Genomic DNA, 12,883 nt, shown 5'->3' with positions numbered 1-12,883 from the left:
GCGGTCGTTATGGGTCCCAATTTGGGCCGGTCGCGGTCGCGTTGGCCAGGTGGTCGTTGAGAAAAGGTCGCTTAATGCTTACGTCAATGGGAAAATAAATCGGGACCGAGAAAAAGTGGTCGAAATGGCCAGGTGGTCGCTGAGAAGAGGTGGTCGCTCGGGCAGTTTTCACTGTATACGTCACCCCGTGTCCATATGTGAAAATAATGTAACGGTAAACCCAGCACCAGAGATTATGCAGATGTCATATAGGCTGTACGTTTTCATTCAATTGAAATCAATAAGAAGAAAACTATATTCGTATATCAATGTAGATATAAAATACTAGCAGAATCGATTATCAGAGTCTTCGTTGACAGAGACTAGTTTCGGGAACTCAACTAGAATGGTCGAATGTGCTGGTTCAAAATGCACCATTATCACAATTGCACTGGTAGAATCTCAAAATATACTGTCAGAGATCCTGATCACGATTACTAACGATTTCTTTAAAATGAAATAATATAATTCTCTTGAGTACCACACTACAATTACGCTGCAACTGCCTTTGTCAAACAGGCCTAGACAAATATCTTGGAAAGGAAATAACGACAACTTGCAAATGCATTTGCCCCAACCATTGCCATTTGCAGTTATTATATCTGGTAAATAACATGGAACGATAGGAGTGACACTGTTTTGTGCCAATTTCAATTTATTCCATTATACATACTCATATACAGATAGACTTTATGCACATCTATCCCTTTTTAATCTTATTTTAGTGGCATATCTGTTAGACAGTTTAAACGTCAACATGTTTGTGATCTGTTCTACTTAATAGCATTGTAATTGTAATTGTAACTGTATCAATGGACCTATTCCAAGGCTTATTTTACGTGCCACCATGTAGAAATTTGATGTTCAATTGTTCTGAGTAAAGTTAAGCTGTAATTTCCAACACACAAAAAATGGACTTACCGAATTGTCAAATTATCGACTGCAATCTTCGTAAGGAATTGACAACCCACTGCTTAGCTGTCACGTCACGTTATGTAGATAGCACACGTGGCTACAAGAGCAGTTGATCATAAGTTACTGAACGTCTGTGGTGCCGTCTGTCCCTGTCTATGGATGGTTATAAACCTTTGATGCAAATAGCTTCTTTGATTCCTTTAGCAAAAAAATACTGGTTCAGTGTCCGGGATTCACTGATCTCGGGGTCATCTGTGCTATCTACATAACATGACGTCACAGAACAGTGGATTTTCCATTCCTTGACAAAGACTGGAGTCCATCAAAATTTGAATAAGTCCAATCTTTTGTGTTACAGCCAAAAATTTATTCAGAATTACTTCTACCAACACAGATGAATTTTTCAAGTTATGATCAACTGTTTCATGCTCATAAGTCATTATCATATCGGGCAGATTCTATAATGTTTGACTGAGTTAACACTACTCTAGCACATCACATGTTTATGTTTATGTTTACAACAGTCATTGAATGTTCATCGCATAGGACAAAAGCACTTACTGCTACATGACGTCTAACGCGTTAAATATGATTTAGGAAACGGTCACTGTTGACAATCTGTTGACAAAATGTCGGTGTACCTGATGTAGATGGCCTGGTTTTGAAGAAGGCCACAGTGTAGTCTAAAATTGCCCAACAACGTTGCTGACGTACAAGTACTAAATCTTATATAGTACTAGCACAATTGTAAAGTCTTTAATATACTATATATATTATCAGTACTGTGCTATGTTAAACTGTACAATGCACTACACTTATACTATCAATACGCACAAGCTTTCATTGGAATGACCACATGTACATGGTGAGAATTTGTTTGTATACTACCAGCTGATGAACGAAAGTCAATTTTTTGTCAATTTATTTTACATAGTTATTATTATAAAAGGCAGTTGAGTTAAACCTATTTTGCTTGACATTTTGTAAACGTTCGCTTATCAAGAAGGCATAACCACACTCTTCTAGAACAAAATCTGTCAATTTTGTTCCTCTTATTGTACCACTGATTGTCTTTAGTTTATATTTGATATACTAAAAATATTTTACACTGTTTCTAATTACATTGTTTTTGCAATTACTACTCATACAAGAATCTTACTTCGACGAATTTACAAAGTCAACAAAACAGAAGTATACTTAAAAACTCCTATATTTTTTTTCCTTGTACAGAAATGGTAACTAAGGAGACATATCTCTCGAATACCACGTGCACGGACGATATATCCTCATTACATTAAATCTGAGGTATTAAACGATATGTGGATTACATGAAGAATACGTTTCCGTCATGGCTATGGTTCCATAAACTGAATAACATATTATTTTGAAATTTATCCCAATAATTTGATTTGTTCATATAATACGCCGGGTTCATCTAAATAAGCCCGCACTGATGACATGGATGACATCGTAACTGGTGCGAATGACCCCTCAAAAAGTTGCCTACATTATGGTTAGGAAGGTTTCATATTGATAAACAAATCACTAAACACACAGAGTATGATTTACTAAACAATGGATACTTCATTTTTCTTCCTTCACATCTTCTTTGACTTTGGATTTGACAATGGTATTCTACGACATTAGTATCCGTTTTCTGACAATGTTTTACAATTTACGACATGTATATGTGCTCGTTTTGAAGTTGTTTCGTACGATTTGTAGTGTGATGGAAAACCTTTGTTTTGTAATGAAATAATATTGATGCGGATGTCCTATACGTAATCAAATCAACATGATCTAATTATAAACTAAAGAGATTGCTTTTGCCATTCGCCGGATTTATATATCGTTGATCTTCTTTAGCATCAGCTCCAGCTTGTCCTCAAGATCCTGTAGCTGTTTTGCCATTTCTTCATCTCTAGAGTTTTCACTGCCTGTGCATGAGCAAAAAAAATAACAGTATTAGATGAAAAGTACCTGTTCCAAAATGCATGGTTTCAAGACCAGTAAAGCCCCGTTTACAAATCAAGAATTTAGCTCGGCCGAGTTGTCAGCGAGCTCTAGATTACGAGGAGGTATGACCCTGATGGCGAAGAAGAAACTGTGCCATTTGTTCGTAGGCATCAGGTTCATGCCTCCTCGTAAGTTAGAGCTCGCTGACAACTCGGCCGAGCTAAATTCTTGATTTGTAAACGGGGCGTAATGCAGGCTGGACAATTGCAGCATTATGCAAATCTTGTTCATTTGATAAAAGAAACGCGTTACTTGTACCAAAAAATTAATTGTGCGTTGGTTTACCTGTGTGTGTGTGCCTGCATGTCCATCTGTCTGTCTGTCTGAGTGTGCATAACTGAGGAATTACTAAACTTTAGATGGGTTGTTTGGATATTTAGCATGTGGGTAGATTTTGATATATAATGAGAACTCGATACAATGCGATTTAGTCTTCCGTGCTGGTTTCTACGGTGCTGCATGCAGTGGAAGTGGTCTTTTTTTTGTATTTTGGACAAGCTAGCTATGATCACATTTCTAGTCGGTAGATAGCTCTTGTGGTCGAGAAGAAGGAACCCACATTTGGTCTCTTTGGCAGCTTTCTTTGCAACTGCATGGGGCGTTTCAGTAGCAGACTTTGACATGGGATAAGTCAAGAAGGGGTTAATGAATTTTTTTACCTATGGGTATCTTGATAAAGACCGACGTAATGGTATGCAAATAATCCAACTTGTTGTATCTGATACCTTTAGGAGGTCTAGTTGCAGTGTTGATCCCCAGGAACTGCAGAAACCTGTTGACCATGAAGTCACCCATGTCACTATCCCCACCAGGACCGCCAGGGTTGCTCTTGGACGTAGCCAGTTGGTCATCCAAGATGGTGACAAACATGTTGGATAGAACAATTACCACCGCTACCACGAAACTGAAAAACAAAGCGATAATGTCTGGGAAAAGATGTTGTCCGTGAACAGTTTCATCAGGTTGGTACGTCATTAAATAAAGAGACTCTTTTTACACAACCAGTGTTTTATTCTCACCGACGTTTCGGTGACCGTCTGTCACCTTCTTCAGGGCAATTCTGACTGGTTCACATTGTACTGCAGGACAGATGTCGCTGCTCACAGTTCAGATGCGCTCGAAAAGATGTTGTGTTTCTGGTCAATTATGGGGTCCTGAACAAATTAGGGTTAGCAAGGAGGGATTCTCCTTTTCACTGAAGTCTCTTTGACCGAAGTGATGCCATACATTGCAATGTAAAAAAAGTACACATCGTAAGCATACAGATGTAAATTGTACAAGCACAAATATATGATAAAGTACAAAGTTTGCTACACATTCCTACATTGACGGTTTAAAGCATTGCGGAATACATGAAGTCAGAAAGGATATTTTACTGTCACCTTGCTTAACAAAATGTTTTATAGTAATAGCGTTACCATTGTGTGTTGATTTCGACATTACTAGTATTTACATGGTGAACCAGTTTTTAAATATTCCTAGTTACATCCTATTGTGATATACCTACGCACCTTAGGAAATACAGGCGGCAAATAACTACGTGGCCGGGAGACACGTCAACGTAGTCAACGTTCCCAAACATCTTGAGTAGCAAAGTCCGGGCGGATGACGGAAAGGACTTGTAGTTTTCCGCTTCAGCTCCAAATACCAGAAACCCCATAGTGCCAAAAGCTAGACAGAGGACGTGGAGAAGAAAGACATGTATAGTGCAATGCTAAACTTTCTTCTAACCTAAAGGTGCACACGGATCAAATTTTCACCGACCACTGTTGCCTTCTTCAGGATCAATATTGACTTCCGAACGTAAACTCGCGAGAGTTACAAACACGTGACTTATTTGACACGTGATCTTGCGTTACGTCGACAAGTGCCAGAGTCAATGTAGCCCACCGTCTCTGTTAGTGATGGCTAGAGTTCCTTGATGTATACGGCCTCCTTATATTCGTAAACATAAAGCAGTGTAGAGGTACAACTAGTCGTTGCTACTAAGAAGCCATACAAAGGCAGTAGTCTATCTTAAATCTAATTGCCATGCTTCTAAAAGCTGCAAAATAATGCAAGACAATCGCAAATAACTGCTAGCTATTAGAGATTGTTACAATCATATTGTACACATCACGAAACTGTAGAATGGAATTGGAATGTTTGCCATAGATTTAAGAAATGCATTTACATTAGTGTGCTGAATTTCAACTCATTCGATTAACAAATGAGCATACTTGTAGCAATAGCCGTACTTTTTGACTCACTCTCGTATTTCGCTCGCAGTACGTTGTTAGAAGACACCCACCTGCAAGCATCAGCAGAAACATGATGGAAAAGGTGGCGATCTTATGGGCTGCATTTTGCAGCGTGTGAAAAAATACCCCGATGAGGCGGTTGAAGCTCAACAGTGACATGAACTGAAGCGTCATGACGAAGACAAGAAGGGCCATCAGAGAAGTGAAGACATCGCTGATGACTGCAATGCTGCGGAAGCTGACAAACTGACCTGTAGAGAAAAAAAACAGTTTTATGTCTGATCAAACACACGTCGATCGCAGTATATGTGGCAAACATCTGAGATGATAGCAAGTTTATGCCAAGGGGCTAAATGCAAGTACATAGTAGCAGCATTGATGTCAAACATGTGGCAATGGGTAATTGTTTAACCCTATCCAGACTTTTTGGGCCTTCGCTGGCCGGGGGGAGCTCATTCGACGCGCCCTTTGCAATTTCGAAATGGCTTACTGTACGATCACTACATTTGCAGGAGGTGATGTGCTTGAAAAGTTTTAAATTTCCTGAAATTTTGATATCATTATGGCGTAAAATGACGTGATTATGATGTCATCAATTGATTTTTTTTATTATGATGTCATCAATTGAATTCCCATGATACCTAAATATATCACACAAAAGTTGATAATAACACTAGGAGGGTCATAGATGTGAACTTTATGTGAATTTGACCAAAAAAGATGAGAAAATGCAATATGAAAAAGTGAATCGAATGTGAAGGAGAAAATATCACGGTTTATCACGTATAACCACATAAAATTACATTTAGGTCACATTACTGAAATGTGACTGAAAAATCACTCTTATGTGAAATAATGTAACTATTTATTTATATGCTACATTTCTTTCACATTTTCACTGCGTCACAATATATGAAATAGATGTGACCAGAAGGAACCTACGATATCACATTTTGAAATGTGAAATGATAGGAATGGAATGTGATTAAAGCCTGTCCTGGAAAATGTGAAGTTATGTGAAAGCTCACAGACTTGTAAAGGGTTTCTTATCAATATTTAGGACTTCTGTTGTCAAGAGCCACCACAACGACGTCAAAATAATGCCATAAACTGACGTCATATGTATTTTAGCTATCAGTTTCAATCCGCCATCTTGGATCATCAACCTTAAATGTCTTAATAACCCTAAAATCCCATGAAAACGGATTTAAAAAGTTCACATGAATGTTTTTTTCTAAGAACATACCAAATAGTGATAAAATCTGAGTGAAAATAAGCTTATTATACTTTTCATCATGATTGTCGGCCATCTTGGATTTTGACCAATTACGTCATTACATTAGCATATATATTATAATCCTTTCGAGCCTCTACTGTGAAGCGCAACTCTGATGTCTGCCCTGTACATTAAGATCTTAGAACTTCCACCAAAGAATGTATATGCAGGCTCACCCCTTTCGAAAAATGTACGTATCGGTTGTTGAATAGCAGTGCCATAGAATTGATGTGAAGCAATAGCACTTACCATATACAAATAACTTAAACTGTTGAGTAACGGTGAATGGTAATTTGTTGAGTAATAAAATAATGGAGTAATTTTCAATACTAGATAAAATATCTAATGTAGAGAATGAGCAAGTAATTTGTTGCCATACCGTTGACGTCTTTTAGCTGGTCGACATAACTGACACGCATAATCTCTTTTGCAGCAAACATGGCGATGACTGCAATGCACAGGAGGAGGCGCAGGAATTCTAGCCAGTTCCATGGCCGGCAGAAATACTCCCTCTTCTGATGCGCCATTTTCTTACCCTCTCTGAACAGCGATAAGACGAACAAGATGACGAAATTGATCTGGAAAAGAGAAGAACAGATTCTTCCCCTTTTTACAGATAAAGACATTCATAAATCAACAATCAAGTTCCATAAATGTTATCTTTCGTACCCTTGAATGACAGCTCAAAAACGACAAGAAACAGTCATGCCTTCAAATACCAGATTTATCAACCTAGGATTGAAGTGTTAAAAGAAATTCGTACTTTCCCAGAAATATCGTAGTGTGTAATTTGTTATAAACAAGTACAGTAGGGACATCTTCTCTGGCTAGTTTTAAAGAACGCAGTGTAATATAACCAGCTGCTGCCGCGCCGCGTGCCTGCGAAGCTGGTGAGTTACGCAGAAATGGCGGTCATACCGGCAATATAGATACAAATACAGATACAGATTGTCTGTGAGGCAAAAAAAATCTTTTTTTTATTCGGCATGCTGATCAGAGCTTAAAAACGTAACTTATGTCATAAAACTGTCATAATTTGGTACCATACCTGAAATGCTATGTTGAGTTGCCCGGACGTCCCTACATAAGAATACAACTTGAACATGTGAATGCCTTGGCTTGTTTTCGCCCCACGACCTGCTACAAACTCTACCAGAAGAGTGATCACGGCAAAAAGGTTGGTGTTGGCATTGTACGCGTTTATCTCGACCAAAACAGCTTCAGTGAAGTCATCCAGCCACCCATTCTCCTGTAGATGTCTCATAGCGAGGACGGACTGCCGGGGGTCGTTGCCGACTCCGAACATGTAGGCTCCGTCGGTGTACGTGTCCACTTGCCCGCTGTAGGGGAGAGACGACCCCGATGTGTAGACCCATGCTGACGCCATGGAACGCGCGACGCTTGGGTCATCCTTTTCGACTGATCCATGGCCGATGTCCCAGTCATCTGAAACATCTCGCTGTCGTCGGTTTCTTTCTCTTTCGGTTGAATTGATATCATTATCTATTTCAACGCTTGCGGTCATATTGGTCTCCCTTGAATCGGTTGCATTGATATTGGTATCATTTACAAAGGTTGCATTGATATTGGTATCGGGTACATCGGTTGTATTGGCATCTTTGATAGTTAGATCGGTTACATTGATACGACTGTCAGATAGTGCCCGCCATCCAACGCCAAACTTCGCACTTTCATACTTTTTCAAGGAGAAGTCTATCTTGCAGTGGGGAAAGGTAGCTACGTCAGTTCGGCAGTGTCCTATGTAAAGACAAAAAGCACTGTTATGAAGTTCGACATTACAACTACCTACAATAGCGTACGTTACGGGTAACAATTATTCCCTACAGTCAGTACTGTTTAGAGGAGCCCTAAGCTACAGAAGAGAGTGTTACTTTCAGTTAAACATTAAATTAGGTAGTAAAATGCATACTACTACACACAATTATTGGTACTCACTGGCCCCGTGTGTATCAAAAAGCGTTCGGCATTCTAATAAGCACCTAAAGTATTCTTTAATTGAATCATTATACGTAACCTCAGTTCATGGCTAGTACAATGTGTCTGACAATACCTGACAAAAGCTAGGCCCCAAAACCAAGTTGAGGGACGATATGTGTTCTTTAATATCTTGTTAACAATTCTTGATATGCTTATGCCTCTCATTTATGACAATAATATATATATATTGATGTCTACACACAATGTCCTATATTTTGCAATACAGTCAAACCTGCCCAAGACGACCACCCGGGGGACCGGACAACAACGGTCGATTTGGACAGGTGGTCGCTGAGAAGAGTATCGACTCAAAACATGCCCTATGCAAAGTATAATGGTTTCCGTTGTGTTTAATGGCAAATAGCAGGCACACTGCACGCACGCAAAGAAGCGAGGTATTTAATGTCAAATACAACACGCACACTGTAAATTGTAAATTTAGCCCCAGCTTTTATACGATACAGTATAATATTTGTACACTAACGTTTTAGACAGTAAGGGAACTTTGATGCTGTCAGTTACCATACAAGCCTTTATGCGTCGCTGTGTTCTTGATCGCCGTATCTGAAATAACTACTGTGCACCTTTCGAATTCTATGCCCGGAACGTCCCAATAGCGTACTTACCCAACGGTGAATGTACAGTACAGTTGGACAAAAGCACTCACACAGATCTTTCTTAGAAATTTCCTCCCATATTACAGTAGACTGCCCCATTGACCCACCCATTGACCGCCGCAATCTTTATTCTAAACATAACATCGTAATGGCAGTCAAAATCCGACGCAAACTGGTCGATTTCGGCACAAAATCGCGCTAGTTATCATAAAAAATCGATGAAAACCTCAATTTTGAAAATGATGCTGTCGTTAAGGGGCCCAATTTGGGCCGGTCGCGGTCGCGTTGGCCAGGTGGTCGTTTAGAAAAGGTCGCTTAATGCTTACGTCAATAGGAAAAAAAATCGGGACCGAGAAAAAGCGGTCGAAATGGCCAGGTGGTCGCTGAGAAGAGGTGGTCGCTCGGGCAGGTTTGACTGTATATGAAAATACATAAAGTACCTTTTTGGCTTCGAAACTGTTTGAATGCGGCCGCCCCGACTCTGTATGACTGGTCATCGAGTAGCTTGCTGCCAGGGTGGCCAAATAGAACCTTCTGCAGTTCATTGTAGGACCAGGTCCAGACTTTGTCAAGAGTGTTAATCTATAATACAAAAGTATGTTATTGCTATATTCAAAGCATATGAAATGTGACAGTCAGAGAGAAACTTAAGCTAGAAAAGTAGGGTGATAACAAGGAGGCGGGGGAGGGGCAGACGATCATAGCAACTCTCGCGAGAACTAGGTCACTCCGTGAACAAGCTGGACTGATAGTCATCGAAAATTTGGAGGTACGTGTGTTTATCTTTAAAAGGTAGTCACTGTTTGATGAAAATTCTATAAACCAACACACAAATTGTAATCAGGAGACACTGTGAATTTAAGTTCTTGTTACCATTGACACTTAAGTACAACAGTGATTACAATCACTCATCACCCAAGTATCTTTATTCAATGAACATAGACTTTTGTACATAATATATCACCCTTCTGATGTTATTGAAGATGGGATATTACAATTCATACTTCCAGTTCTTGATTCTTGAACCAGGTAATCAAAGCAATTTCCGTTAGTGACGTCATAGTAAACACGGCAGCTAGTACTGCGATTCGCCCAAAACGCTCATTAACAACAGAAGGGTGTATATTTTGTCTATTTTCATTCAATAATAAGTTATTATTTCTGAATGGTAATGTTGACTTTTGGTGACATAGTCAAGCACTGTCACTTTAACCATTACCCCCACCATGTACAATGTACTTCGTATACCTTCAGCCTTTTCATTGGGCATTTGAACATTTTCACTCGATTTGAATTTTGGTCGACATTCATCAACGGCTTTGCACTTGACAATAATGTCACAAAATTTTGAATTGGCAATCCTGGATGAGGGCAAGGGATATTGATCACCCCTTGTATATACAATTCAGGGCTCAAAATACTTTTTTCTGCATAGCTGCACAGGTGCAGGTAACACTGAAAATTACCTGCAACATACAAGTTTTACCTGCAGCACTATGACTTTATTAAGTATGGGTCCTAGAATTGTTCAAGGGCCATTGCTATTCTTTCTTCTATACTTTTTATGTCAGTGGTAACAGTTAATGCAGCTAAAAACAATCCACATACACCTACATAAGACATTTATGTATAAAACCAGTACATGGACCGGGTTTGTCAAGTCAATCATTGTAGACACCAGAAATACCTGCACAGCTCTAATTTAACCTGCACTGACCTGCATATGCAGGTAGTATTTCAAAATAGCTATATAGCTACCTTTTGGAATGTGGGAAACCGAGATTTGAGCGATTTTTCCATGTAGTACCCCTGGGTGTCCATACTGCTGAAGGCCAGGTAGAAAACCACCGCCACGACGAGAAAGTGCTTGAAGACGTCCCACAAGATTGTGCTCATTCGCAGTTCTTTAATTCGCAAGCTGCGGGCCGCGGCGAGATCTCCTGCTCTGCTAGCAGCTGATGAGGCAGGTATTGCAGGAGCTCGTACATATTCTGTAAGTTACATTTCTTAAGACTTTAAACGTTTCCAATTAATCTACATTATTTGTGTTCTTGTCATTAAATCTCGCCAGGACATGCATGTGTGACTAAATATCACATAAGCCAACAACGGAATTCTTAACGTCTGATGGTAAGAATATTTGTATGAATACAACATGGTGTGCCACGACGGTGGGTAGAATCGACCGAGGATGATCCGAATCGCGCCCGGAGTGCGTTCTATTTGTTCGCTGCAATCCCGTTTGGCACAAGTAGAACCCAAAATACATATAGAATACAACACGGTGTATTCCGTATCACCCAAGGTACCAGCTCGACCGCGGGTCGGATCGCACGACGGCCGAAGCCCGGAGGGTGATCCGACCCGCGGGAGGGCTGGGACCGAGGGTGATGTGGAATACACCGTGTTGTATTTCATTTATGTCATACCCACCTGAGAAAACCCATGTTTTGATGTGAAATGCGCCAGAAGTTGAACAAATTTGGTGCCTTCGAACAAAAAGTGTTGCAACAGCAATGTTCCAGGTATTCGAATTGCTAACCGTGCCGTATTCGACCTGTTCGAAAAAAAATTTACTCGAAGAAACCCTGTGTGATACGCCTTTCGAACCTGTGCGATACGGAAGGTATGGCCCGGTCCGGAACACCCGTATCGAACGTTTTCGCGTCACGGGTATGACATAAAGCAAGTTATCACTCGGTCAGGAACACCTCATCAACCTAGAACGTCGTCGTATACGTAGTCCAGGTATGAAATAGATTATAGGAGAGAATACTAATGTATGACAAAAAAGATATTATAGTGTTCGACCAGAACACTTACTAGCATCTTGCGGTGCAGGTAGAAATTCCTCGTCTTCATTAATTGCATCTTCTTCCACCACCTTGGCTTTTCCGACCTTCTTATAGATGAAGGCAACGATGACGGCAAACAGAAGGACCTGCAAAACACGATTTCAGAAAATGAGCATTCTTAACCCTCAAGCACCCGACCTTTTTTTGCGACTAAAATGACCGAGTGGGGTCCAAACGGACCCCAAAATGTTTTGTTCATAAAATCTCAGTACCATTTGTTATCGGCGATCATTGTATAAACATTGTAAGAGGAAGATTTTGAGATGTTAATGTGTTGCTAATTCCAACTCATTATCATAATTTATGCAAAAGTTCAGAAGGACCACGTTTTGCACTTAACCTATTCCGACCAGATAGGGGAATTTTGAGGCCCTCAGCAACATTTATGTCACATAACTCATGAACGGCTAGAGCTAAAGCTACGAAACTTGGTAATCTATCACAAAATATTGTTCGCAAAAGTTTTTAGTCAATAAAGTAAGTTTATCATTTTTGGGGGTTGCCATGGTAACCATATTCTAACGGGCATATTTTTGCCAAAATTTGACAATTTCAATTTAAACAAGGTTTTCTTGGTAAACTACACCTGTTTTCTGACAACAATTAAATTCTATGAAATTCAATGTAATTTTCATGACCTAAAATTTATAATTTATGCTAATTTCATGACGTCATTGGTCAAAATCCATGATGGCCGCCCTGATTAGGCAAATGACATCATTATGTCGTCACATTAGATGTTGATGACACAGAAATTTTTGTGATAATGTAAGTTTACATTATTATTATCGTCTGAAAGTTTGGTAGTCATACTGTTAGTGGTTAAGGAGTTAGTCTCCAAAGTTTGTTTTAAAAACTGCACATTTTTGCTGGGGTCCGTTTGGACCCCAGAGGGACTGAACACAAACTTTCTTTATAACATCCACA

The 12,883-nt window shown here is 39.7% G+C and overlaps 2 protein-coding genes across 2 annotated transcripts; both read right to left on the bottom strand.

Annotated features, from left to right (window-relative positions):
* Positions 1-2,194: 2,194 nt before the first annotated feature.
* Positions 2,195-7,031, bottom strand: LOC118418438 (polycystic kidney disease 2-like 2 protein). The gene is made up of 5 exons (XM_035824340.1): positions 6,866-7,031; positions 5,261-5,461; positions 4,482-4,641; positions 3,696-3,874; positions 2,195-2,891 (listed from the first exon to the last, which is right to left on the bottom strand). Exons 1-5 carry the CDS (start codon positions 7,011-7,013, stop codon positions 2,797-2,799), a joined length of 783 nt encoding a protein of 260 aa, XP_035680233.1. The 5' UTR covers positions 7,014-7,031; the 3' UTR covers positions 2,195-2,796.
* LOC118418494 lies at positions 7,018-11,083 on the bottom strand. The gene is made up of 4 exons (XM_035824490.1): positions 10,860-11,083; positions 9,542-9,683; positions 7,535-8,244; positions 7,018-7,026 (listed from the first exon to the last, which is right to left on the bottom strand). The coding sequence occupies exons 1-4, from the start codon at positions 10,995-10,997 to the stop codon at positions 7,018-7,020; spliced, it is 999 nt and encodes a 332-aa protein (XP_035680383.1). The 5' UTR covers positions 10,998-11,083.
* Positions 11,084-12,883: the final 1,800 nt, after the last annotated feature.

The sequence above is a fragment of the Branchiostoma floridae genome, chromosome 1, assembly GCF_000003815.2.
Source record: "Branchiostoma floridae strain S238N-H82 chromosome 1, Bfl_VNyyK, whole genome shotgun sequence".
Classification (NCBI taxonomy): Eukaryota; Metazoa; Chordata; class Leptocardii; order Amphioxiformes; family Branchiostomatidae; genus Branchiostoma; species Branchiostoma floridae.
The sequence above is the reverse complement of the archived record's forward strand: the minus strand, read 5'-3'. Positions and strand labels throughout refer to the sequence as shown.

What these genes read in the sequence shown, in the direction of transcription:
- LOC118418438 (XM_035824340.1), bottom strand. Translation starts at nt 7,013, where the DNA reads ATGGCGCATCAGAAGAGGGAGTATTTCTGCCGGCCATGGAACTGGCTA. An exon ending in TGCCGCCTGTATTTCCTAAG is followed by an intron (nt 3,875 to 4,481) that starts GTGCGTAGGTAT and finishes TTTGTTTTTCAG; the next exon opens with TTTCGTGGTAGCGGTGGTAA. An exon ending in TGCAACTAGACCTCCTAAAG is followed by an intron (nt 2,892 to 3,695) that starts GTATCAGATACA and finishes GCTCATGCACAG; the next exon opens with GCAGTGAAAACTCTAGAGAT.
- LOC118418494 (XM_035824490.1), bottom strand. Translation starts at nt 10,997, where the DNA reads ATGAGCACAATCTTGTGGGACGTCTTCAAGCACTTTCTCGTCGTGGCG. An exon ending in GGTTTCCCACATTCCAAAAG is followed by an intron (nt 9,684 to 10,859) that starts GTAGCTATATAG and finishes TTTGTATTATAG; the next exon opens with ATTAACACTCTTGACAAAGT. An exon ending in ACAGTTTCGAAGCCAAAAAG is followed by an intron (nt 8,245 to 9,541) that starts GTACTTTATGTA and finishes GTCTTTACATAG; the next exon opens with GACACTGCCGAACTGACGTA.